Source organism: Varroa jacobsoni, unplaced genomic scaffold (genome assembly GCF_002532875.2).
Source record: "Varroa jacobsoni isolate VJ856 unplaced genomic scaffold, vjacob_1.0 scaffold_241, whole genome shotgun sequence".
NCBI classification, from domain to species: domain Eukaryota; kingdom Metazoa; phylum Arthropoda; class Arachnida; order Mesostigmata; family Varroidae; genus Varroa; species Varroa jacobsoni.
The window spans coordinates 19,036-42,893 of NW_019213143.1; the positions used below are offsets into that span (position 1 = coordinate 19,036).

Consider the following 23,858-nt stretch of genomic DNA (forward strand, 5'->3'; position numbering starts at 1 on the left):
ATATAAGCGTGCATATCTTGAACATGCTACATTTTTTCCGAGCCACAAACGACCTAAACTGAAAAGATCTAAATAAGGCCAACTCGAAGCGATCTCACCGCAGAGGTACGGGCTTCAACACGTTCTAATGTCCACTGTATTCACCTAAAAGAATACTGGATACCGGCTAGCCATCAGTACGCGTGCAACACATAGACACAGGGGCACACACACATATACACCCACAAGAACGACTTTGTTCCTATTGTATTATCCTTCCTAGTATCAGCGACCCTGACACAAACATGCGAACCATAAGATGACTTCGTCACTACCCGCGAGATACCGCAATTCTAAACTTGTACCCTCGCTATACTGGATGTTGCTGTTATTCAGGCAGGCACTGTTTGAGGGAGCAGCCCACTAAACAGATGGGCCCAGCGGGTATACCACGCATCGACATCTACCCATTCACTCGACTTCGTCTTCACATGTGGCATGTAACACATGTACTATCAGTATCACGCTCCATTTATCGAGTTGTACTATACACAGGATAACGTGACTGCGTAGTCTAAAGTACGGACATTTTAATTCGTCAATAATGTCATGTATGCATGTTTCAATAACATGATATCTGCGCTTTGCCATGACGCGACGCCTGAAATCTCTCTCTCTCTCTCGCATAGACGAGGAATCATCACTTCATTCTATGATCTGGCCATGTTTCTCAGAGCGACTCCGCTTGACTTGGCCGCCATTAAGTAAATGGACGAAACGTGTGTAGAAAAAGTCTAATAATAGTTGTTACTACTGGATTTAACTGCAACTCCAGCCAACCACGAAGCTTCGGCGTAATAAGCAGCGCTTGACTAGTCGATCTTGGCTGAACCCGAATCAGACAGATGGATCGTAGCCATGCCTGGGAATGACCATTAGGGCCCCTGCTCAGTGTCACTGCATACGTAGTATACACATATATCTTTCCATCCTAACGACCTATGAGAAAAGATGGCAATTCAGTGTTCACGGATCGTATTCTCTGTTCCACGAAGTGATAACAATTTTGCGCGCTAAATTAATGTCTTTAGTAGCAGCAGCGTCGCCGTAATTGTTGCACTGTGGCACGCGCCATGGTAGCTACGTTTCGCCATGATTCCTACGCCAGAATCGAGGTTATACCTAGAGAGCCGCTAAATACCGTTATCGTTGTTTCAATCAGCGTCAGCACTCGGAATAGAAAACTACTTTCATATACTTAGTTTAATCAGTTCGATTCAGGTCTTTAGCGTTCGTCTACTGATGAGTCGTACTAGTTATAGAACATTATTGAATAAGCTAATTGTGCTATACAATGTCACTAGTATATTATAAGCCTACTGTGCTTTTGACGTCAACTTAACTGTATTACTTGCTACGGTATTCAGTGTTTTTGCAGGCCTTGAGATGCCTAATCGAGCAGTTGTACGTACTTGTTTATAAATGCCCCTGAGTCCCTAGCATACACAATCATCCTTTGTTGCTTAAATTATATCGTAACTTTTTTTTTATTGATGCTGCTCGTTAATTTCGTTTATCCTATGCGTCGACGTGTGACGTATCAGCACATCGATCTATCGAGTCACAGAGTCGCTTTCTCATCTAAAAGGGCCTTGACGAAAGGCAGGTTCTTCGTGGACCTCTGCCTTTGTCCGGTGTCGTCTCATATTAGTTGGCTTAGCTGAGCTAGCTCACTAGCAGTGCCATCCTGCTCGGCGCCTGTCGTCAGGACTCTAGCGCTTTCTCGTGTCGGCGTCTTCGTCCACGATCCCCCGGCCGCCGCTGCTAGCGCCAACGCCTTCGCTACCGAGACTGTGGCCGTCGCCATTCGCACATCTCCAATTTTGATATGTTAGCCCATCGAAGGCACCACGCTTGCCATTCGTTCACCTATATATGGTAGTTAAAAGCGATGAGGATATGGAAGACGCATTGTCGTATAATGACGGCGACATTTTTGGCTCAGGAAGTCTCGTGTCATCGCCAAGGCTTTCTAGCACGACGATCTCGGCTTTTTGTTGTTATGGCTCCTGACGAACAATAGCAGCTATCAGCAGTTTCTTGGTTGGCTTGATATAATCAACAAGTTATTTGTTGGATTTCATGTTTCCGCTCTTAATAGCAGCACCAATAGAGTCGGCTACGGCAGCAGCAGTGACGATGGTGAAGAGTCATCACCGCTGGCGCGTCTCCTGTAAGCTCGACGCGTTCGTGTCTAGCTGCGTTGCTTGGTCGAGGATTACTAGACATTATCGACTGCAGCGGCATCCTTGAGGGGGTAGATGTCACTGTTTCCCCACCTGTATTCGTCCCTGCGTGTTATGTCTGCTTGAAACATATGTACAACATGGCTTGATGCCCTTTTGCTTAACAATGAATGGGTACAGAACACGCCGTTTTGTTGAGTATCTGTTTTGTCTAGCCATGGACAATGCCTATCGGGCATCATGTACACACACACGCACACTATAGATACGTACTAGCTGTTTGAATCAATTTGGAGCGAAAGTTTGCAGCCCAATCTGACTACCTGCCAATTTAAGAGTTCTTACCCTTAGAAACAATGATAATGGAATATCTACGGCAGCGTGGTCTCTTTAACCCATCAAGATTTGCCAGTCTGATTTGGAGTTTAGTCTTTCCATGCTTCTCGGTCGGTCCCTAGTAAGGCTTGTTCCCTGTCGTCGGTCATCGTCCTTATCAGTGTGTCCTTCGTTTGCTCCTGTACATACGCGAGCAGACTATTGGATTTGTTTAGAATTTGTTTTCTGTTCAGCGCGTATCTTGTTTGGTAGCCGTTTCTTCTCCTTACGATCGTATTCTGTTCAATATAATACAATAGAAAAGATAGTACAAATCAAAATAACTATTCGGAAGCCTTTTCAGCTATTTCCTAGTTACCGCTAGACCTTTAACCAGGTGGCAACATATTTACCTACTGGCCTTTCTAGAATTTTTCAAATCCATATAATTAGGTAAGAAGGCACTAGATGGCGCGATGTCCACGTTAGACCATGGTTGCAGCTACAACCGCAAGCGGTCGGTAAATATGTCGAACCCAGTCTATGTCTGCTTATCTCATTGGTTGCGAACAGCATCATGATATCGGCAGCAGCTGCAGAGCTACTGCTGTTAAGCAGGGACGGCGCGCGCAGACGAGCCGAGGCGAACGAAGTGTACTTATCCAGCACCAGCACACTTAGTTTAACATACGACCAGGCACACGGATCAGTAGACACACGGACTTTTACCCAGGCAAATGCATAATGCGCTGGAATGCGGTGATGACGTAATGATCATTTTCGTGGTGCTGATGACGGCGGCTCTGTTGCCTAGTGGCAATCGCTGTCCGTCGTGGTCCCTGAATGGTCGACCCGGCCTGTCCCCCTGTCCCGTCCAGTTCCTCAGCCATCGGCACCCCGTTGCTGGCTTAGGTCCGGGACTAACAACATGGCAATACAAGGCGGCAGCAGACACGAAGGGTCCGCCCCTTCGCCGACGCAAAGCCCTCCCCCGGTTCCCGTGCGCAGCTTCGCGCCAAAATCCGCTTTGCGTCAGCCATCACGGCTAGTTTGCGCGCGCCGCTACGGCGTTTCGCGCGGGAAGCGGGTTGCAGTGGCTGTTGACGATCGCGGTGGCGGCGGCGGCGGTGGCGGACGGTGCCAGCAGAACCAACAGCTACAAACATCGCGTCCATACGACGCTAGCAGCAGCGAACGTCTTGCGTTGGTTATTGCGTTATTAATAGCAAACGAAACGTCTGCAAACGCATGAGGTTCAGCGGCCGGCAGCACGTAAATCGGCATCGTCAACGTTGTCGTACGCGGCGGTAACGGCGGGTGCAGTCTGGTGCTGGGGCGTCCGTCCACCGCTCCGCTGGAGTTTGTATGCCCTTCGGGCGTCCGCGGTCGGCTGGCGGGATGGCCATAGACACTGCCGTCATGGTTCCAGCGACTGCTCCCATTGCTGCTTCCAACTAGTTCTGTCCCACGCATAAGGAGGCCGCCCGTTCGTCCGCCTGCTTGCCCGCCGCGGCCGCCGCCGCCGATAACGCCTATTAGGCCGACCCAGATGCCTTAGCCGCGCCGGCGGTTCATTAGGAAATAACGTCTCTAAACAGAAAGTGCCATAGCAACAACAAGCATTCGGCTATTCGGCCTGCATACGGTCACTGGCATATCAAACGAAAGCCAGACACACATACACACATCGACTTGGAGAGTGGGCGCGTCCGCACATGCAAACATCAGCAACTACAGACGCCTATGATATTGCAAGTATGGCGCTGTCCTGAACGATACGAAAACAGGCGACAAATAGCAAAAGAAAACAGCAGGAAGCAATATGTTCGCGGTAGGCCAATCTCACACAGCAGCGTGCTGGCATTTCTGTCGGGCACCGTAAACTATTCTACTGTAGCCATTTCTATATGTCATACAGTGCATGAACACTGTTATAGAAACAGTACATGTAACGCATAGAACCGGATAGACCAATGTTGTGATTGGGGCAAAGCATTGTTTCCCGCTGCTAGTATGGGATGATGAAACATCAAAGCCTAGGCTTCAAGGATGATGTGATCTTAGTGGAATCGTGATAGAAAAAAGAAGGTGATTGTTTCGTCTTGAATAACACTTCAAACGAAATAACGGGTCACTCAACACGCTGGTCGTAGTTTCTCGTCTGTACATTGGTAGATCGTATCGATTCTGCTATTCCATAGTTCAACAGAATCAGGCGCTCTCATACAGACAATATGTATGTGTGTGTGTGTGTGTGTGTGTGTGTGTGTGTGCGTGTCACCTATAGAAACATAAGCATCTTCTTCTATCATAAAAGATAGCAACGCAACGCTCAAATAGCGCGTATCCAATGCAATCATCAATGTCGGCTGGTAAAAGTGCTACTTGGCCAAAAGCTTTCCGTAACGTTTTACAACGGTGGTTCTCGACGATATTACGAAACAAAATAATCGTTGGCGTCCCGTTCATACATTCCGAAAATACGTGAATGGGGGACATTTAATTTTTAAATGCTCGCCAGACATTTAAATCCCCGGCAACGTCGGACGTCCGTTGAGAATCGCGCTTCCAAAAATCGACTTTTTTCCCCATCGACATATTTGAATGGCGACCTCGGCTTCGGGATCGTCACCGAAAGAAACGGTTATCTTCCAAAGCTTCGAACTAATTTCCATCTGGAACATGTTGAAATCATCGTGTAAAATTTCACCGTTTAGGTACGCCGTATCAACGCGATCTCAAGGGTTTCCGCCCTTTGTACAGCTTTTTACTATTACATAGGTTCTAAGCCGATTGATTGCATCTCTGCAATGAAACATCCTATGCATTAGGCTAGTAAAGGGCTGCATTTTGAATTTGTTTCAAAAAGACCGTTTAATGATTGGCGATCGTTCTTGTTAACCGGTTTTTCTTTTATATTAGTGACGACCTTGGCGGGCAGCACTGAAAACACGATATCGACTAGCCATTAGGCAGTGCGCGGATATCTACATTCACTATTAATCACAATCTTTACTAAGCATAAACACCAACTTTACGGATGGATTCACGTTTTGATGTTCTTTCCTTCCTGCAGGTGTCTGATACTGAACTATGCCGAGCTGAGGTGTTCCCACACGCAATGCACCTGCTCGATCGGTTCTTGAGCAAGAAGATGGTACAAAAGAATCACCTACAACTTCTCGGCACGGTCTGTCTTCTTCTCGCGTCCAAGATGCGTCTCACGCGACCATTGACCGTGGAGAAGTTGCGCATGTACACCGATTACAGTGTTAATTGCCAGGAGATCCTGGTGAGTACCTTTTGTGTGTATTTTGTTCACGGGAGCAGCGCAAGATACGAAAACGCTATAAAGGATTGTTGAAAAAAAACATAGTGCGTTGTTAGGTCTTTAGTCTAGTCCGTTTACGGTTAGTGGCACGACGAATTATGCTCGATCGATAGATCCTAGTAGGATGGTCTAACCCATACACCAAACGCACGTGGGTTAGCATTATTGAACCGTTTGGGTCGTGTTTCTTGGCTGGGCCGCTGTTTTTGGCTCCGCACCAGTGACCAGCCACCATAGACCGCACTCAAGAGCATGGCCCAACGATTGGCGTCAAGATGCGACAAGCATATTGTCGAAAGTGGCCACGTTGCCTATGAGAATATTGTAACCTAAGCTGATTACACATATGCGTACGATATCTGGGGTGCGTTCGGTTTCCTTGTAAAGGTCCTTGTATCTACCACACAATTTGATTGAACATAGAAGCGCAACACGAACGTTTTTTTTCCAATAAATCTATTAAATAATAAGAGGCGTAATTTTCATAATAATGTCTTATGCCATAATAATGTTTATTGAACAGTAATAACGTACCAAGTTAGAGCGGAGATATGTGTGCATCCGGCATGTCGACGGCGCCTGCATAGGCTCGAGCCATTGCTACCGCTGCGCCCAAGTTCGTTGCTAACTCGATTATATTGGTACGGCAACAGTCAATTGGCAAACAGACGATTCGCGAGTTATTATCTCTCGCAGGTAGAATATAACAGGGGCAAGAAAGATCGTCAGCAGATGGACAATGCAGCAAAGGGGTGTGGACTGTCTTTAAACTACTGCATATCTACCGTACCCTGCTTTATCAAGCATTAGACGGCATCTACCATCTGTAATGTTCGGCGAATTTCCATCCGCCAACCTGTTCCACGATCACTCAGTTAAGTCCGCTCTGTATATATTCATAGACTGGTTTCTGCGATCAGGGTGCCCGTGCAACTTGTTCCTGTATTGCGCGAGGAAAGTTCCGACGAGTTTTATCTCGTCAAGTTCGAGCCTTACACAAGTCATGCGACAGGCGGACTGGCAGTGGCCGTACACCCTACCTGGATCACGATCACCCCGCTTGCACGCCGGCGCATGCCTCGTGCTAAATCGCTGTAGAGCTTCGTTACAAGCAACTCTATGCAACCCGTTTGCATTCCTAGCTGGCCGAACAAACCGATGGATGGATGGATGGCCAAACAAGATTTTTTGCCTGGAGGGGCCCTGTTCACGGCTGCTAGGACGAGCTCCTACGACCGGGTGAAAATGTGATTGGAACAATAAAAACTGTACAAACATGCGCCGCACTCTAGTTCGCTAAGCTATGGAATGGTGTATCTATGCGACGAGTGAGCGCGTGTATTGCGATGACATGACAGGCGATATGGATAGCCAGCTCAATGCTTCCAGGATGCATGTCGAATACACTAACAACAGCGACCCTAGTAGTAATGGCACTGGCCTGCTGGCACCACATACGATGATCCTGTAGCCAACAGTTTGATGGGTAACGATGGCGATAGTGTAGTCCATAAAAATGTCGATCCTCAGGACCCATGGACTTTGTTTGTGCCGGGTCGCTTGGGTGTGTGCCGTGCGTGTATGCGACGAGAATATTCGCTCGCTGAGAGGATTACGACAGGAGGGCCTATATGCAGGCCTATATTGCAGAGGAATATGGTGGAATTGGCACGGCCTGCGCGAACATTACCTATAACACAGAGCCGGCACTAAACAAAATATTGGTGGTATTGCTCGTCCTGATAGTGACGATGATGATTATATGTGAACTAGCTTCTTATTGTGAACAGATGCTACACCGCTCAGCCCGATGAAAGCTTTTCAAGTTTTAAAGCATTTGAAAGTAAGAGTAAAAGTCGAAATAATTTGTTGGGTTTTCTTGCACTAGTTCTGTCCACGAACACGATACGAATTTGGACAGAGGAAACCCTTATAGGGTAACGCTTATAGGGTCGCTCAGTACGCTCGTTGCAACAGCACACAATCATCTGGAGCGCATCTGAAAACACACTCGACAATTCTATGTCAGTTTGAATAGATCGTCCGATCGGCATGTATAATGATGGCTTCTATAGGGTAGATAGATGAAGTGTCATTTACTGGGGTGTTAGATATGAGAGCGACCGTGGCGACGGACGGACAGAAAGCCAACGAAAAGTATCTATGGTATGGCGCCAAAAACCAAGTAAAACTTAGCTATTCCGCCAATGCCAAACGAAGCATAAAGTTGCAGCGGTTTTTTCTATTCCTTGCTACCTAAATGCCACTGGATGCTGGTGAATACTGAATATTTGTCTGTGTGTGCTCCCCGTGAACGCGCCACGAGCATATCATGTTGTGCGAACCAAGGAACCCACTGCACAGACCTTATCCAGCTCAGCTTTACTTCTAGGCACGTCGGCTTTAGGTGTCACTGATAAAGTCAGAGGAAACAAGTAGCACCCGGTAGGCCGCAGGGGGCTTAGCCTGTATACGTATGCATATATATGCGAACTATCATGCATCGTCAAAGGTCTTCTGTTGGTAGGCTCATTGGCCTTACAATAAGGTAAACTACGAACGACGTGGGCGCCACCGGTCTCGTCTTCGTTGGGGAACGACGCATTCAAACGATGAACAAGCGAGGGACGGCGACATTTGGTCGCTAGATGGGACCGGTGCTTGAGAGCCATCCCGCCGTTTCATAAGCTAGAGCTAAACGCGCCAAACGATCCCACGGCACGGCAAAACCATTATAGCCACTGTGGGCGACGCTGGGTGAGAGATCCAGCCCGTGTGCGGCGATCCAGTACACAAACGAACAGGCACCAGTGGTGCCATCATCGTGCAGGACTGTTCAGTAAACAAGCCTGGCGTAGCAGCACTGTCAGGGTTCGTCGTGCTTTCTTGGACCTACCTGTTGCTCAGCGCTAGTGGATGAGGATGGAGCAGTTTGTCCTAACCGAGCCTGACGCTATCCTCGCTGCTGTTGGCGACGGTGGATGTGTGCATCCGGCGTAACGGGACAGGTGCACGCTGGGCGTCCATTTGTGGCTGTGTACGGCGCTTCTCTTGAACGGCCGCTTATGGTTTCGTCGACTCGATAACGAACGTGGACTCGTAATCTGCAGAGGGAGCGGGCAGCCAATACTGAGGAAATCATGTCGACACATAAGCTATGCAATTGTTGGAGCTGGCGACCGTTTGCATTCTACGTCATGTTGATCATCTTTTACTGAGTGGTTCCGTTTTCGTCGGACTCGAAAGGAAGAATATTCGACGAGGTAAATTCACGAAACGTTTGCGGTACCAATTTATTGAAGATTTGTGAAAAACTTAGTTAGCCTTTGAGCTGAAGAATTACTTTGCTTTTTTTCTTCATTGTTTCTACCGAACGCATCTTCACGTTAAGCATCGCCTAAAGCCATCCCACCGTCTACTAAGATCCAATACGAATGCTGATACATGCTTATATATCAGTACGTGGGAAAGCTAGGTAATTTTTGCCTCTTGCCTTGCTTTTCTAGCCTTTCGTTGGAAAATTATAATTGGCCTTTGAGCCTGTTACCTTTACACAGGCATTTGTCAAGTGGTACAAAGTAGTATTTTGTAATTTTTTTTTTGTAGCTCTTTTGAAATCGGTAAACAGATATCGGTGTCGCAGGTGTTCATATTTTCAGCATCCGATATAATAATTTTTGAAGTTTGAATATCGAGATTGAATTTGTTGATTTGAAGGAAACGTACGAAAGGCTCTACAATACTAGTTAAAACGTTGTCATTAGCAAGCAAGACATTTGTAAAAGCGAAGTAATAAGCAATAGCGGCCACTACTTTGTTACCAACTTGGTAGAAAGTAAGGTAAGGCGTAGCGACCTTCCTCGATGACGGCCTCGTTCAGTCCATCTACCTCCCGCACCGAGTGGGTCTACAACTTCGAATTCGTCGTTCGCCGCTAGAGCGCGTTTGAATTGGTTTAAATCGGATTGAATGGATAAACCAAGACCGGCGTACGGACGTCACGCAGAAACGAACAGCAAAACACCTGTCTCTTGTTCTAGTCGTCAATCGACATGCTGCCGCGCGACGATCTCGCCTGTCTGTTCCGCTGCCCGGATATCTGCCAATATACTTTTACCTCCTCATCTCGATAGACGAAAGCCGCTACAGGCTCAAGTTATAAATAAGCCACAGGACCCAATCGCTGACGTGGCTGTGACGATGTCTGCATCAACGGCACCGCCGGCAGTAGCTTCATCCTCGATTCAACGAAATCGAATATCCACAAAGTTGAGCCCAAGTTCAATTGAGTTTGCTGAAAACAACGTCCGCCAAAGTAACAATAGCGGCAACGGCATCACATCAGGCCCTTAGCGAGCGCGTCTAGCTAGGAAGGCGCGTCGTCAGTTCTACTACCGCCACAGATCGACTACGGCGCCGGCAGCCGCTAACGCAGCGTTTTCTTTTCTCTTTTTTGGTCATCCGTTTCAGTAGCGGCAACAGCCGACGCATACCATCAAATGTGTCAAATCATGCAGAACTCGTGCGGTCACTGTCGGTCGAAAAACACCGGCCTTTTTCTACCACTCGTCGTCCTCTTAACTTTGTTCGGACACCGAGAGAGATTAGCCCGTTCCAGCCAGGACGCTCCCAGTTTTCGTCTTGCCCAGACCAAGTTGCGAATTGTTATCTTTGTCCTAAATGTCGGTGGCGGTCGCGACGGCGGCGGCCATCAACTCAAAACTGTTAAACCCGATCAACGAAAACACCAGTGAAGTGGTCGCTGGTATCCAATGGCCAGTATTCTCTATGTGCCTCTTTATTTTCCCTACTCGTTTTATTGCTCCACACTTTTTTCGCTGATTCTTCTTCTAACTGATCAGACCAGCCCGCTCATATTAAACCCGGCAATCGACACATCGGCAGCCATTACCACCATAATATGTGTATCTCTTTGTTTTTCCCCGGCCTCCTCGATGGCTCTGAGGCGCGCGAATTTGCTTTACTAAATACCCGCCAAGCCGTTTGCACAAATGCATTATTGTACTCTATTGAGCTATTACTTACGTCTAAACGCGCTCGCTACCCGTTTTACTCTAGTTCTTGTTCGTGGCCGCGGAATCTCAATGAACGAGTGGGCACTCGTTGGCAGGTTTGCGGCCGCTGAAAGTCCTATGTGCAGTTAGGCGCCAACCGAAACAGAAATCGAACGAATAACATCGGCGGCAAAGATCCACCGAGAAAAACAAATCCACAAAAGAGAAATAGAGAAAATGAATGAGCGAAAAATGCTTGAGGGACAGATAGATGACGAGATACTCAAGAGACGATTAAGTGTGGTCGTGCCCCCGACGCGCTTGAGCAGAGCGCGCACCGGAGACGACAGTAGATAGCACAATATAGGCCGATCCGAAACCTACAAACAAGCGAACATACATGGACGTCAGATAGTGATTGTCGGGCCTATAAGACCCGCCTACTTGTCTTGTCTGTGGCTAGAATTGTGCGTATCGTGATATTATTAGTAATAACATAGTCCGATTAACGCCACGTGGGGCATAAGGCCTATGCATAGGCCATTCTCATCTGATGCGTTCCGTAAGCCTTTCGAGCTTCTGTCAGATCCTCTTTCAATTTCTGTAGAATAAGGTAATGGCTTGAGTATCTTTGTCGTGACAGCGCTGCCGTTCTGATGGGCAACACTATTATGAAACGCGGATCCGCTGACCGCATGGGAACAATCGTTTTACTATATTTTCAATTGCGACAGTCGGATTATGACGATCCGGTTACCGTAGTGCCTGATACGATCGTTGATGTCGGCAATGCATTCATATAGGAGTTATCGATTGGTTGTTTAGCTAGATCAATTACGTTCCACTAAGGCTTGGCAAATCGGCACCACTATCTCGCCTTCTTCTTTTGCCTGAATTGAATTGTTCTCCTGCTCTGGTCACAGCTCGAACACTGACATGAAGGACATTAGATGTCAAGTTGTTACGCAGCTATTGTCCATAAGGAATATAACAGCGTAGTATTGTTTTGTTGAGTTTTTTCCTTTTTTTTTTTTCTTCATTTGGAGACTTTTTATTCCATTAACTTAGCAAACGTTTCTTTTCGCACTTGTAGGTCCCCCACAGAGACTGCGATTCTTGGACCCTAATAGGTACTCAGACACACGTAACAGTGGCACGTACCTAAACAGACTCTAATAGGATGGAAGGAGCGGGGCTGATGAGCCACCGCGCGCAAGCGAGTGTTTTGTGTTGTCCGAACCGAAACACCTTTCATAGAGTTTTAATAATGCCCTTCATAATATTTCGCCAGTGCAGAAGTGCGCCGGTTGAAAAAGGGGCGAGCGACGTCAATTCAGCTGGTTAATTCTGACCATCAATTTCCCTTTTTCCGTCTCATTTGTTGCTGTTTCTCAAGGGCATTATCGAACAAGGTGGCGGCTGCATTGCAGCACCGCACAAATAGGCAGCAGACGAGGCTCCGAAATGCATTATTTCCAGTGGTACATATATAGCGGCAACAGCAGGCCCCTTGTCGATGATAATAATGATTAAGGTCCTGCTATTTTATAGAACTAACAATAGCGACCATTCGGACGTCAACAGTAGTAGCACAAGGAGTGAAAAAAACTCGTGTTATTGACTCTGAAGGCTCCTTATGCCTCGACCAACTTATCTCATTTGATATATATATATATATATATATATATATATGGTAAGTGTTATTACTATTGAACTGTCGCGGCCAGTTGTTTTGTTGCTTTCGAAGCACCAGGCAGCGGTACGACAAGGCAGGACAGACTGGTAATGACGGTAGACAAACTTTCCCCTCTGACGTCGCATAAACAGGGACGCTGTTCCGATGTGATGGTGAACAAAGACCGCCCCTTCAAGGTTGTCGATCAGCGACGTACCAATGTGCGCTGACTGTCGTTTGATTTTATTGTTTGTCGTCGCTGTGTGTGTTCATGTTGGCGTTCGGCAACAGGCGAAACGCGTCTCTCTTCTCGTGGTTTGTTTTTTTGCGTTCGTTGTTTGGGGTTCAGATTTTTCGCATGCACACCTTTACCAATGGCGCAATGACCGAGCCATTGCCACTAGCCACCATCGCTAAGGCCGTGTCAGCGAACTTCATGGGGGGCTCTTGACAGCACCGGGGCATTTAATTCGACTTCGTTTGATGGTCTGTTCCCATATGTTAAGAAGATGTTGGCTAGCAGTAATGCCGTCGGGGCAGTGCAATGCCACGTTAGACCGTCTCCAAATGATTGGCTCTATCGAGCTTAGGAGACTACAGAAAGCAACGTTATTTATATAGATCTACTATACACGAATAGGATAGGGCCGTCTATAGTAAATGAAAGTCCGAGGCTTTTGTTTCGACATGTTTCAGCACAGCGGTGTCGTTTGGTTTGGACTATTTGGCCCCAATATCTTGCCGTTGATGCGCTCGTCACCGTTGCTATTAATAATGGTGATTCAAACGTGTATGGTTTGATTCTTTCAGGAATGGGAGATGCTGGTCCTGCTAACCCTCGATTGGAATACGGCCTGTGTGATTGCCAACGACCTCCTTGACCAGCTCGTTCACCGGCTGCCACTAGATTCTCAGCACCAGAGGCAAAAGGAAACTCTTCGGAAACAGGCTCAAACTGTCATTGCGCTCACAGCCACTGGTCAGTGAGTTTTGGGAAATTACGGATTTGAGATTACAAAAATAATGTAAAGTAACCGAACTGGCAGATCAGGAGTCATAGCTGCTGATATGAGGTCCCTTTAAATCAGAGGTTGCGTTTGATCTCATCGTCTTTTGTACTGTTCGTGTTAAAGGCATCATATTATAGCAGCTGGAGTCTACGCCGTGAACTATAACAGCACGTGGTTTGCACATGTGCTTTAAAGTGCTTGATGCTGAGTACCGCCTTCCCAGCATAAAATTTCCGCTATCAAGGAGCTATCACACTATATCTGAAGGACACAATGTGATCGCCATAGGCAATAGGAATACTGTTAGTATGAATATTACACGCTTTTCGAACCAATCTACTCACACAGAGGTACACACACACATACTTAAAAAAGCAAACACACAGGCACACACGTATCGATGTGTACCGTACGTGGTCAAGTCTACCGCCACTGCCTTCGTCTTTGGCACTTGCTACTGCGGTCGCTGCCGCCGTCGCATTTGTGTTGCATTCTTTCAAAGCCTTAACGCGCAGAACCTTTACAGTGCCGCTGTGGGCGCGCTCGTGATAGTGATCCTGGCCAAGCCCGACTTCTCTGTGGTCCGTCGGCAGCTTTTTTCTGTCTTCACTCGTACTTTTCTTCTGCTCTTCTCGCTTTTTGGCTAGACTCAGATCCGTCAGCAGTTTCGCCCTCGGCGAATGAGACGCGAAAGCATCAATCGTCATCGTCGGTGCTGTTATTGCTGCCCGCTTTCCACTTGCCACCACTACTTTTAACGCTACTAGAGCGCCAGGTCTTCAGAACAGCAGCTACCTTTGGCGCCGACGAAAGTTTGCGGCGCGACTGGCGCATTTTGGGTGAAACCGGTTGAGCTGTCTGTTTGTCTGTGTATGCGTGCGTGCGTGTGCGTGTGTGTGTGTGTGTGTGTGTGTGTGTGTGTGTATGCGAATCGTCCAGACGTAGCTGCCGTCGTGGTCGTCGATGGCCAAGTGGAAGCATCCGAGCATTACAAAGATGCTGATGGCGGCGGTGGTGATGGCGATGTCCTTTTACTGCTCCCGATCGGATGAGAGCTGCCGCATACACACGTTCCTACTGCTGTTTGCGCCGAATCGGCGCTGCCTGTCGTCGTCGTCGTCGTCGCCGTGTCTGGCGATTACCGCCACTTGCTATCGCTGTCGTCGTTGTTGTTGGCTGTCGATACCACCGACAGCGGGAATTGACTGCAGCTGCGCCGGCGCATCGCGTCGCATCTCACCGTAGTATAGTAACAATCAGTTCATTGAGACGACAACAAGCTGCTGCCCGCGAAAAACCACTCACTGACTGGCTGACTCAGGATGGCGGCTGACCGGGGAAAGGATGAGTTCGCCAATAAGCAAGAAAAATTGAAAATTAGATGGAAAAGCAGCAGCAGAAGAAGGAGACGACATCGGAACGGACCCCAGTCCAAGCTGAAGCGTGCTGCGACTGGGGCTACGGCGGCGTTGGGGGCAAGAAATGTCGAATCCTCTATGTCTGCAAGTAAACAGCTACGAAGGCAAAGAATAGCAACGCTGAAGGGAAGAGGGGTGGTGATTTTGCCGATGCCGGCTTAATCGTTAACTACTAGCGGCACATTCGTTCTGCGCGGCTTGCGGCTGATGTTAGAGCTGGACAATGCGCGGACACAGAAACTGGTGGCGCGTCGAAACGAATAAAGGATAACGGATAGCGAAAACGGTAGAAAGAAGGAAACAGCAAACAGAGTCTGACACGAGACGCAATAACGGATTAGTCACAATTGTTGGCGCGTGCGTTCATTTGTTGTGGTTTGCTTGTGCGTCCAAGGGTTCTATGTAACGTAATCCGCATATGGGTGCGTGATTGACGTATGAACGCAATGAGGTAACGGAGCAAACGGTTGAGAATGCCGTTAGGATGGAGTGGTGAAATAGCCCGAAATAAAGGAAAAGAATTGGTGTAAGCTGGAATAAAGAACGCAGTTGCTCGAATCGTCCCATGAATACACACGACCAAGAAACCGTACAATTTATACCTTAGTTTACAAAGTACAATGCGTACTTTGAGACGTTTGTTCAGATGTATTATGTTGGCCATTTTACTCACCGTCGCCATCGCGTCACGGAAAGAGGGCTTTCTCTGACTCATTAATTCGCTGAACAGCCCCCCTGGAACAGCTTAAAAGCTAAAAGCCTAGGCAATGACCGAGAGCTAAGGCAACGAAAAGGACATTGCTGAATCGTTGCTCGATTGTCTATCTATTTTTCTGCTGCTGCTGAACAGAGATCTTGTTGCGACCTACCGTCTCAAATCACACATAAGCGTACGGCTGGTCTAAAGCGTCTGTTCAGAGATCAAGGAACACCATGCCATATACCATAAGATGTATTTAGATACGACATCAAGCGCAGCTCAATCACTCGCTCTAACTTCCTGTGTATGTATGTATTGTATCCGCGCGACGCGGAATCAAAGATTACGTCTGTGTCTACGAATTTCTGGCGTTCTGACGGGCCGAATCAGGTATCTGCCTCGACAGATCTGCTACCGATGAAGATCAGCTTGCAAGGCGCGGCCACCATACGGTTTAACAGTAGCCGGAGTACTACTCGCTGCTAGCACCTCTGATACACGTTGAATTTCTGGGAGGAGTCAATCAAAACGTCATTCGTTGGTCACGTTCAACGTATCTTCAATTAACGTTAATCTTGCTCGTTCGAAGCTGTCGTTTACGAAAGAAAGCAGTCCCAATTTCATTTGATATGATGGTATTAATATATATCAAAATAAACGTAAGCTCCCGTCATCAGCGGTCACGAAAAGGCAGCTTGGATTGCTTCGAGTGTCGTTAACGTTTAGCCTCATTATTGGTAAGGTGTAAATCATTTTTGTGGCGTGCCTCGTGGAACTGTTCATTTACTAAGTCGAGCTAAATCAGCTATGGTATCAGAACATTTAGAGTATCTGAAAACGTTGTACGGAAGATCATTTATAGTGTTAACCGTAAGCAAACGCCACCACGACATTTTCAATGGACGTGGTCCAGACTAACCAGACAACGTCTTTTCTAGCGTGTTGCGCGCCAAATTCCTGCTTTAGTTTCGGGGCCTTTCTTTTGTCAAATTTTGAGATGCTTTCGGCGAAAACCGTTGAGGTCCTGTCGGGGCACCGCAGCTGCCCTCAGTTCTGTTTAGAGTATTCACCATCCACTATAGTAAGCAGTTACGGGTGGCTTTCATTCAACAAAGGCGGGCCAACCGTTTTTCTCAATGAAGAAGGCTCAGCCGACTGCTCGATGTGCTAGTGTACTAGATTCCCTAACATTCCTTGCTTTGTCCTGTCTGATACCTTCTAAATCTTCTGAACCACCGACTTCTTAAGGCTTGTCATTTTGCCTGTTCGGGCCTGCTTTAGTCGTTGCAAGAATTTTGAAGCCAAGATCTCGCCGCCGCCGCTTCGAAGTGTGCAAAAGCAAAGCTAATGGACTTGTTCGAGATCTTTCACTGTCCAGGTTCAAACGTTCGAGCGTTTGACATTTCCGCCCCCTTTGTTGTCCTGGTTTTCTAGTGTTGAGAACTATAACCGTTGAATCCTGAGACTTCGGCCAAGGCATTCTTGAAATTTCTTCTGCTTTCTATTGGGCCCGTCTTAGCGGTATCAGAATCAATGGGCACGGAGTTCAAGCCGCAAGCTGCGCGTTAGTTCGCAAGACATTCTTCATTTAAGCAGACACACACACACACACACAGAAACCTGTATCCGCATTTTTTGCGCATAAAATGGAGAATTGGTGTTGCAAATGTCACCAATTTTTTTCAACGGACGCGTATACAAAAACGATAGTTTTTTGGCTTGTAGGATCGTTTGAGTGAATTTGGTTTCTGACGAATGTTTCATTTCCTTCGCGCTCGTCGTTTGTTGCAGAGTTCAAATTTAGCCATTACATACCCTCGATCGTTGCTGCCGCTTCGATGGTCGTCGCAAGCGGGTACGTCCTGCGTCTCTCACGGAGACAGAAGTCTGACATGATGAAATGGGCCCAACTGGCAGTTCGCGCAGATGAGGTACGTTTTAACTATCACATTAGTCATTGCCATAGAAAAAAAAAAACATGTTATAGTATCGGTAAACACAAATGTGTTAGCTGTTCGTATTTTACGTGGTACGTTTTTTAGAGTCGGCACGGTTTGCTGTTACGCGTTTCGTGGATCATGTTTAGCGCAGGTTGTAGTAATTGCTGTTGTGACACTGCCGTTTCCGCCGCTGCTGTGGGTTAACGTTTGTTCTCAGTGGAGCGACGGCTGTCAGTCGACCAATGTGTTGCCGGTTGAAACGAACAAACGAAACGGCCTGAGTTCGTAGGTATATTAGTAGTGCCTTACCAGTAGCGGCCAACATCACGGCAGAACCAGCAATAGCTGCAGCAGACGGCCTGTGACTGTTGTGAATGGCAGCTGCCTAGATAGATACTGATGGTGGTGATGATCCGGCGATACTCTGTATACACTTAGAGCCCTAACTGATAGTGCTGGTGCTAGGTCTTGATGGTGGGCCCGGTGTTGGAGCGCTTGGTCGAACGCACCAGGGCTGACGCAGACTGTCCCGCGATCGTTGCGACAATTACAATCCCCTCAGGTCGCTTGACCGTAGCACTGTGCTTCTACACTCGGAGAGGTAGGATTTGGAACAGGAGGACCGTCGTTCGTTTGGACCGTCCAGCTCTTTGAGTCTGACAGAACGGAGCCAGACCGGAGAGATTAGGTCATAGCTATAGACGTCGTACTTTCGTTTCTACCTGATATAAGTATACGTTACAGTTAGTATCACTTTATAGAGCGCCGCTCGAAAATATCGAGATATCAGAGCTTCTATAGAAGACAATACTAGAGAGCTAAAGTGTAGCGCCTTAAATGTGCAGCGCCGTAAATGGTCTACACGTTCTAAACGTGTTGGGTTTTACACATTGTTACAAAGGGGAGCGACGAGTGCGCTTGCCAGGTCGTGTTTATCCACAGCTAGCTATCACTGCCGATGGTTGTTATTTAGACTTCGTCGACTTTGGATATCGGCAACATGGAGCCGTGCGCTTGTACTGGTATCGACCTGTGTCTGTGATGACCGCATACATTTCACAATATCGAATGATCGTTATCTGGAACTTCACCTTTTGCGCTTTTCACTCTCTTTCTCGATTCCGCTCTGTCAGATTGTTGTTCTTTCACCACGATAACTTCTCTACTGTGAGAGATTCGTGGCTCGATGCTCCATGCCTGGCTGTTCATGTACATCGGCTCGTTTTCATTTCGGCAATGTTCACCTTAACACTTGAACGACTTCTGACGTAGGACCTCCCGGACGAAGACGCCACAGACTCGCAAACCACCACTGCCGGCGCCATTTCCACAACCGGTATAACTGGTAAACGCTACTGTGGCTGCAGTTATCGATGCCGCTGCCATCGCCGTCAAGAGCTCTTAATCCGCAGTACATGCTAAAGCCCAATAAAATCTCCCACAAGCTGCTCGAAGCCAGGTCTACAGCCATCAAACACTGCCGATTCACAGTGTGTGTGTGTGTGTGTGTGTGTGAGTGTGTGTGTGTGTCTGTGTGTGTGTGTGTGTCTATCTATCTATCTATCTATCTATCGCTAACATTGCGCACGACGCTGAGCATCGCGCCGGGTTTTATTACTGTAAACGAGCGATCATTTCGACCGGCTCACTGGCCCGTGCGTCGCTCGTCGCTCCCGTCGTTCACACCATCCTATTCCGCCTTACTACGCAGAGCAAAATTGTAATGCAGTCTTGTAATTACTGATAGTAGTAGTAGTAGTAGTAGTAGTAGTAGTGGTTGTTGTGGTTGTAGAAATAACGCTATAAGAAAACGTCGGAGCGACATCACTTGGAATGCCGACACCGCAGCTTACCGTAGTTTTTCATTCTCCTCCCACAAGTTAAACACCCAGCGGATCGAATCAGATCCAGAGCCCGATTCATCGAACGAGCACCGCGTGATCACTCGTCATTGTCGATTGTTCGTTTCGCTGTCCCGTCTATGTAAGCGTCGTGCAACATGTTGAAATTTTCATTTGTACAACCTGCCTCACGCTAAAGATATCATAATGTATCGATTGTCAATACATAGAAAAGAATAAACGTAAAATAATTCGCGTGGAAAAAGCCGGACGCATCTCTTTGCTGAGACACAGGGACAACAATGATTTACTGCAGGACACTAAAACGTATTATCAAGAACGATTTTCTGTATACATACTTTCCTATTAAATGTTCATAATTATAATAATCTTATAATAGTACGGTAGCACATATCCGATGATCGCAAAATCCGACGCCCTGGTGTTTAGCTACGATAAAGGCGGTACGATCCATAAATATATCCTGAGGTACTATACGATAGACGGAGTACGGCCTCTATTGCTTTTTTATGCTGTTGTTGTTTTTATTGTTCCGTTGTTGCTGTTGTTCGTTCTACTACAAATATGCAGCTATGATAAAAATTAATAATAATCATAGTACGTACGACAAAGATACACCTCATAGACGTAATTGCAGTAGCAGCAGTCGGTTCGATCTTTAAGGCGTGTCCGGGAAGCGAGACCGTCCGCCACTACCCCAGGAGATAAATCGTCGAAGGAGAACCCTTCGTTACCGCTGGCTCTCGAAAGACGCTACTTAGATAATATTGCGATATACGTAGGTAGCTCAATGGAAATAAGATAAATTAGGGACGACATAACACCAATTTCATGAACGAAGAAATCAGAATTAACGTGGACCCTTTAGCAACGACACGTAGTAAAGAATCCAATCTAGTAAGAACAACAACAACAACAACAACAACAACTTCGCAGATTACTGACATAAGCGCTCAAATTAATGGCGGCTAAGTTGGCCGTTGCTAGCGGATAGTGTCGCTAATTAGAATAATCTATAGATAAGAAGATAGATAAGCTGAGCGATATCTAAAGGAATCTAATAATCCAAAATGTTATTTACTTTTTTTTTTCCCTTTTGATCCGTAGGAGGAATTAAGGGTCTGTACCGAGGCAATCGATGACTTTATCACGAAGAACTTCGCGCCCCAGGTGCCGGCTGAGGACTCAGCTCCGCCCGCTGGTCCCGTTGAAGTACATCACAAAGTCAAAGAGGACATTGCCGTAACAAATCAAGGCCAGCCCGAGACACCAACGGATGTCCAGGATGTCCTAAGCGATTTTTGAACGTTCCCCAGTAAAGGCTACGACGGCCTAGTTAGAACTGTTGCAGACTGAGGATACTTCCCGCAAAAAGAAGAACCCTGATACGAGCAACTTGAATTGGGGAATACGCAAAAGGCTACTTGTATAGTTTCTTGCTACCGACAGATCTTCGATGAGAGCCCTATACCAATAAATCGGTGGACGCTGAAATACAAGAAGGTTCCTTTTTCCCCGGCGACCTGCTCCCAATTCAACTAGTCAGAAACTACCCCCGTGTGTGCATCAGTATATTTTCCTAATAGTTTCCGAATAAAGGACTAACTAATAGCCCCCATCAGGAAGAACACCTGCTGAGAAGAAGAATTCGCCGCCACTAGCACCCCGACCGAGAGTAAGCCTGGGAACATTCATTTGTCCACTAATTTACAGAAAGCCCAATATTTGCGCGCTCTTATGCAGAGTTAACAAACACGAATTTTTTACGAAGGAGAAGAATGATCCATACAGAGGCTGTCCGCTGTACGTTCGCTGGTCGGCTTCTTGTATATAGTTAATACTCTACACAATATTTCTGGACACAATTTTACCAGAGAAAGAAAGGGAAAAAGGAAATAGAGTGGCAGAGAAAGAGAGCGCGCGTAATACAAAAAAAAAAAAAAAAAAAAAAAACAAAACAAAAAGAAAATGGCCAAAGCGACATCTTGTTTTTCTGTAGAATTGTTCGGCGCGATCCTAGAGGTGAACGCGTTCTTAACCAATATAGGAAACTACGGTTACCGAATTTGTAGACTTATGAACATATCGGGTGACCGTTCATGAAATAGTAGCCTTAAGTACGCCAACGGGTAAAGTCTGCTGCTTGTGGAGAAAATCGATAATGCTCAATACTCCATCGACACAGGCACTGGGTAAGCAGTACGTTTGCGGGCTGATCAAGATGTAGTCAACACATGTGCGAACACAGCACAGCCAAGTGCAGAAACCTCTAAATGAAGACGATAAAGGCTTCACTTTGTAGATTTTCTATGGGTAGGGAGAGGCACGAGGCAAATACTTTTTTTTTTACATACTTTGACGCTCCGCGTTTGAGCTAAGAAATCGACAAAAAAAATGCAGGTCTGTGTAAAGAGACGTTTATATTCGCGTACTGGTTACATCGATCGTCGCGTTTGAGTTTTAACATAAGATGGGCATTAATCATTTTTTTTAACCCTTAACTAATCCTGACCACAATAAGGCATTAGACATATTTTACCAAGAAGCTGCGGGTAGACATATTGGTGAAGACTTTTGGGTTTCTTTTATAGCTGTTTGTTGCGGTGATGCCAATATGACTTCGAACTTGTAGCGGTATTACCACAACGAACCGATAGCATTTCTCTACGAAGAGTACTAATAGCATACGATATATGTGCGCGTGGTATTTGAACGCATGCTTCCGCACCCTCCAGGGGTACAGCTCGGCAATGAGCGATGCCGCAGGCTTGAGTGTCATTCGCTTCTTGGAGGTCAGAGAGCAACAGAACACAGGATTTTGAGAAGCATTTTTCTACAAAACAGTCATTATATTACTTGAATTCTGTATTGTTTCGATACGACGATAGATATATATATATATATATATATATATATATATATATATATATATCTATGGAAAGAGAACAGAAAGGCATCTTTCGCTTATACAGATCGATTGAGGTCGCTCGTAACCGTATAGCAGTATTACACGTATACCCAGCGAGACCACAAAGTTTTAGATCAGGTGTTGGCAGGCATGCGACGATCGCTAGTTAGACATGTGCAAGATAAAAGTATTACCTAGACGAAAAAATAATGATTTGTGACACAAACACGGGCCGATTCTGTTTCCGTTTGCCAGAGCAGTCTCGTAACGAAAACGACCATTCTCGCCGTATCTTGCCGGCAATACAGATTTACTGATGGACGATTAAAGCATCTGGGTAACGAGACGGCATGAGCTTTTCTCATTGAGAAACTATGGAAGAGTTCATGGCTGTAATAGAAGGTGTTAGTTATTAATACCGTTAAATTGATAGTAATTATTAACCTTATCATCAGTATTATCATCACTGTGATAACAATGGTGATGATTTCGTACCGCAAATTTTGAATTAAAGATAAAAATCATTATTGATCATATATACAAATGTCAATGAGCATTATATTTATGCGAGGAAAAAAGATGCTGAAAAATGCAACCCATATGCCCGGTATGAGGGCGTAGGAGTTAAAAAAAAGTTCTTTCCATTTGTGATATAAACGAAAATAAAAAATACGGAAGAAAATAGTAGTAATGATGTCATATATATATATATATATATATATAAATATAATCTGTGTGCACTATAATAAATGGAAAAAAACACGATATTAAAATATCAAAGCCAACGAGGAAGAAGCAGATCAATAGCGAGACGAAGCTTGTTTGAAGATGTTCAAAAGCGAAGAACGAGATATATGTGTGTTACAAACAACATTGACAAGAAGAACACGCTATTGATACGAGACGGTTAACACGACAGCATGGAAAAACAGTGTCGAAAAGTCAATTCGTTATTCCGTTTGTTTTTTTTTTTTTTTTTTGGGCTATTTTTTTCCCAATGTCAAGCCCAATGTTGGACGATGACACAATTCATGTCAAGTAATGTCATCTGTAATAAAGAGCTGTAAATATAAAAACGATAATAATAATGAAAATATTTAGTAACGATAAAATAAGTGAACATCGGACAAGGTCCTCGTGACGGTGATCTTGACGAGGGCACGATTGCATGGCGATGATCAAACGATGGGGCAAAACATCTGCTATGAAATCTGATGATCATGGTGATAACTTCGAAATCCATAAAGAGAATAAAAATATGACGACAAGAAAAGTGGCAAAAACAAACAAATAAAACAGTTCTCTTTATCAGCAACTAAATTTGAGTGTCTTTAATTTAGTAAACTTCAATATAAATAAATAGGCCAAACAAATAATTTTATAGCTGAAATTGATCAATGAGGCAATCCGCAGCTTTTGCAAGATTTGTACAGGAACAAAACTATATCATAATAACGAA

General features: G+C 46.0%; 2 protein-coding genes across 2 annotated transcripts in view; one reads left to right on the top strand and one right to left on the bottom strand.

The window, feature by feature from the left end:
* Positions 1-7,078, bottom strand: part of PolG2 (DNA polymerase subunit gamma-2, mitochondrial) — a 13,885-nt gene extending 6,807 nt beyond the window's left edge. Inside the window, exon 1 of the mRNA XM_022856004.2 lies at positions 6,406-7,078. The gene's annotated coding sequence lies outside the window, so the exon portion shown is untranslated. The remainder of the gene's footprint in view (positions 1-6,405) is intronic.
* Positions 1-23,719, top strand: part of LOC111273965 (G1/S-specific cyclin-D2) — a 24,948-nt gene extending 1,229 nt beyond the window's left edge. The window contains exons 2-5 of the mRNA XM_022856006.2: positions 5,617-5,832; positions 13,372-13,540; positions 17,481-17,620; positions 20,599-23,719. Of these exons, the coding sequence (XP_022711741.1) occupies positions 5,617-5,832; positions 13,372-13,540; positions 17,481-17,620; positions 20,599-20,796 (723 nt within the window). The 3' untranslated portion in view covers positions 20,797-23,719. The remainder of the gene's footprint in view (positions 1-5,616; positions 5,833-13,371; positions 13,541-17,480; positions 17,621-20,598) is intronic.
* The last annotated feature ends 139 nt before the right edge of the window (positions 23,720-23,858 follow it).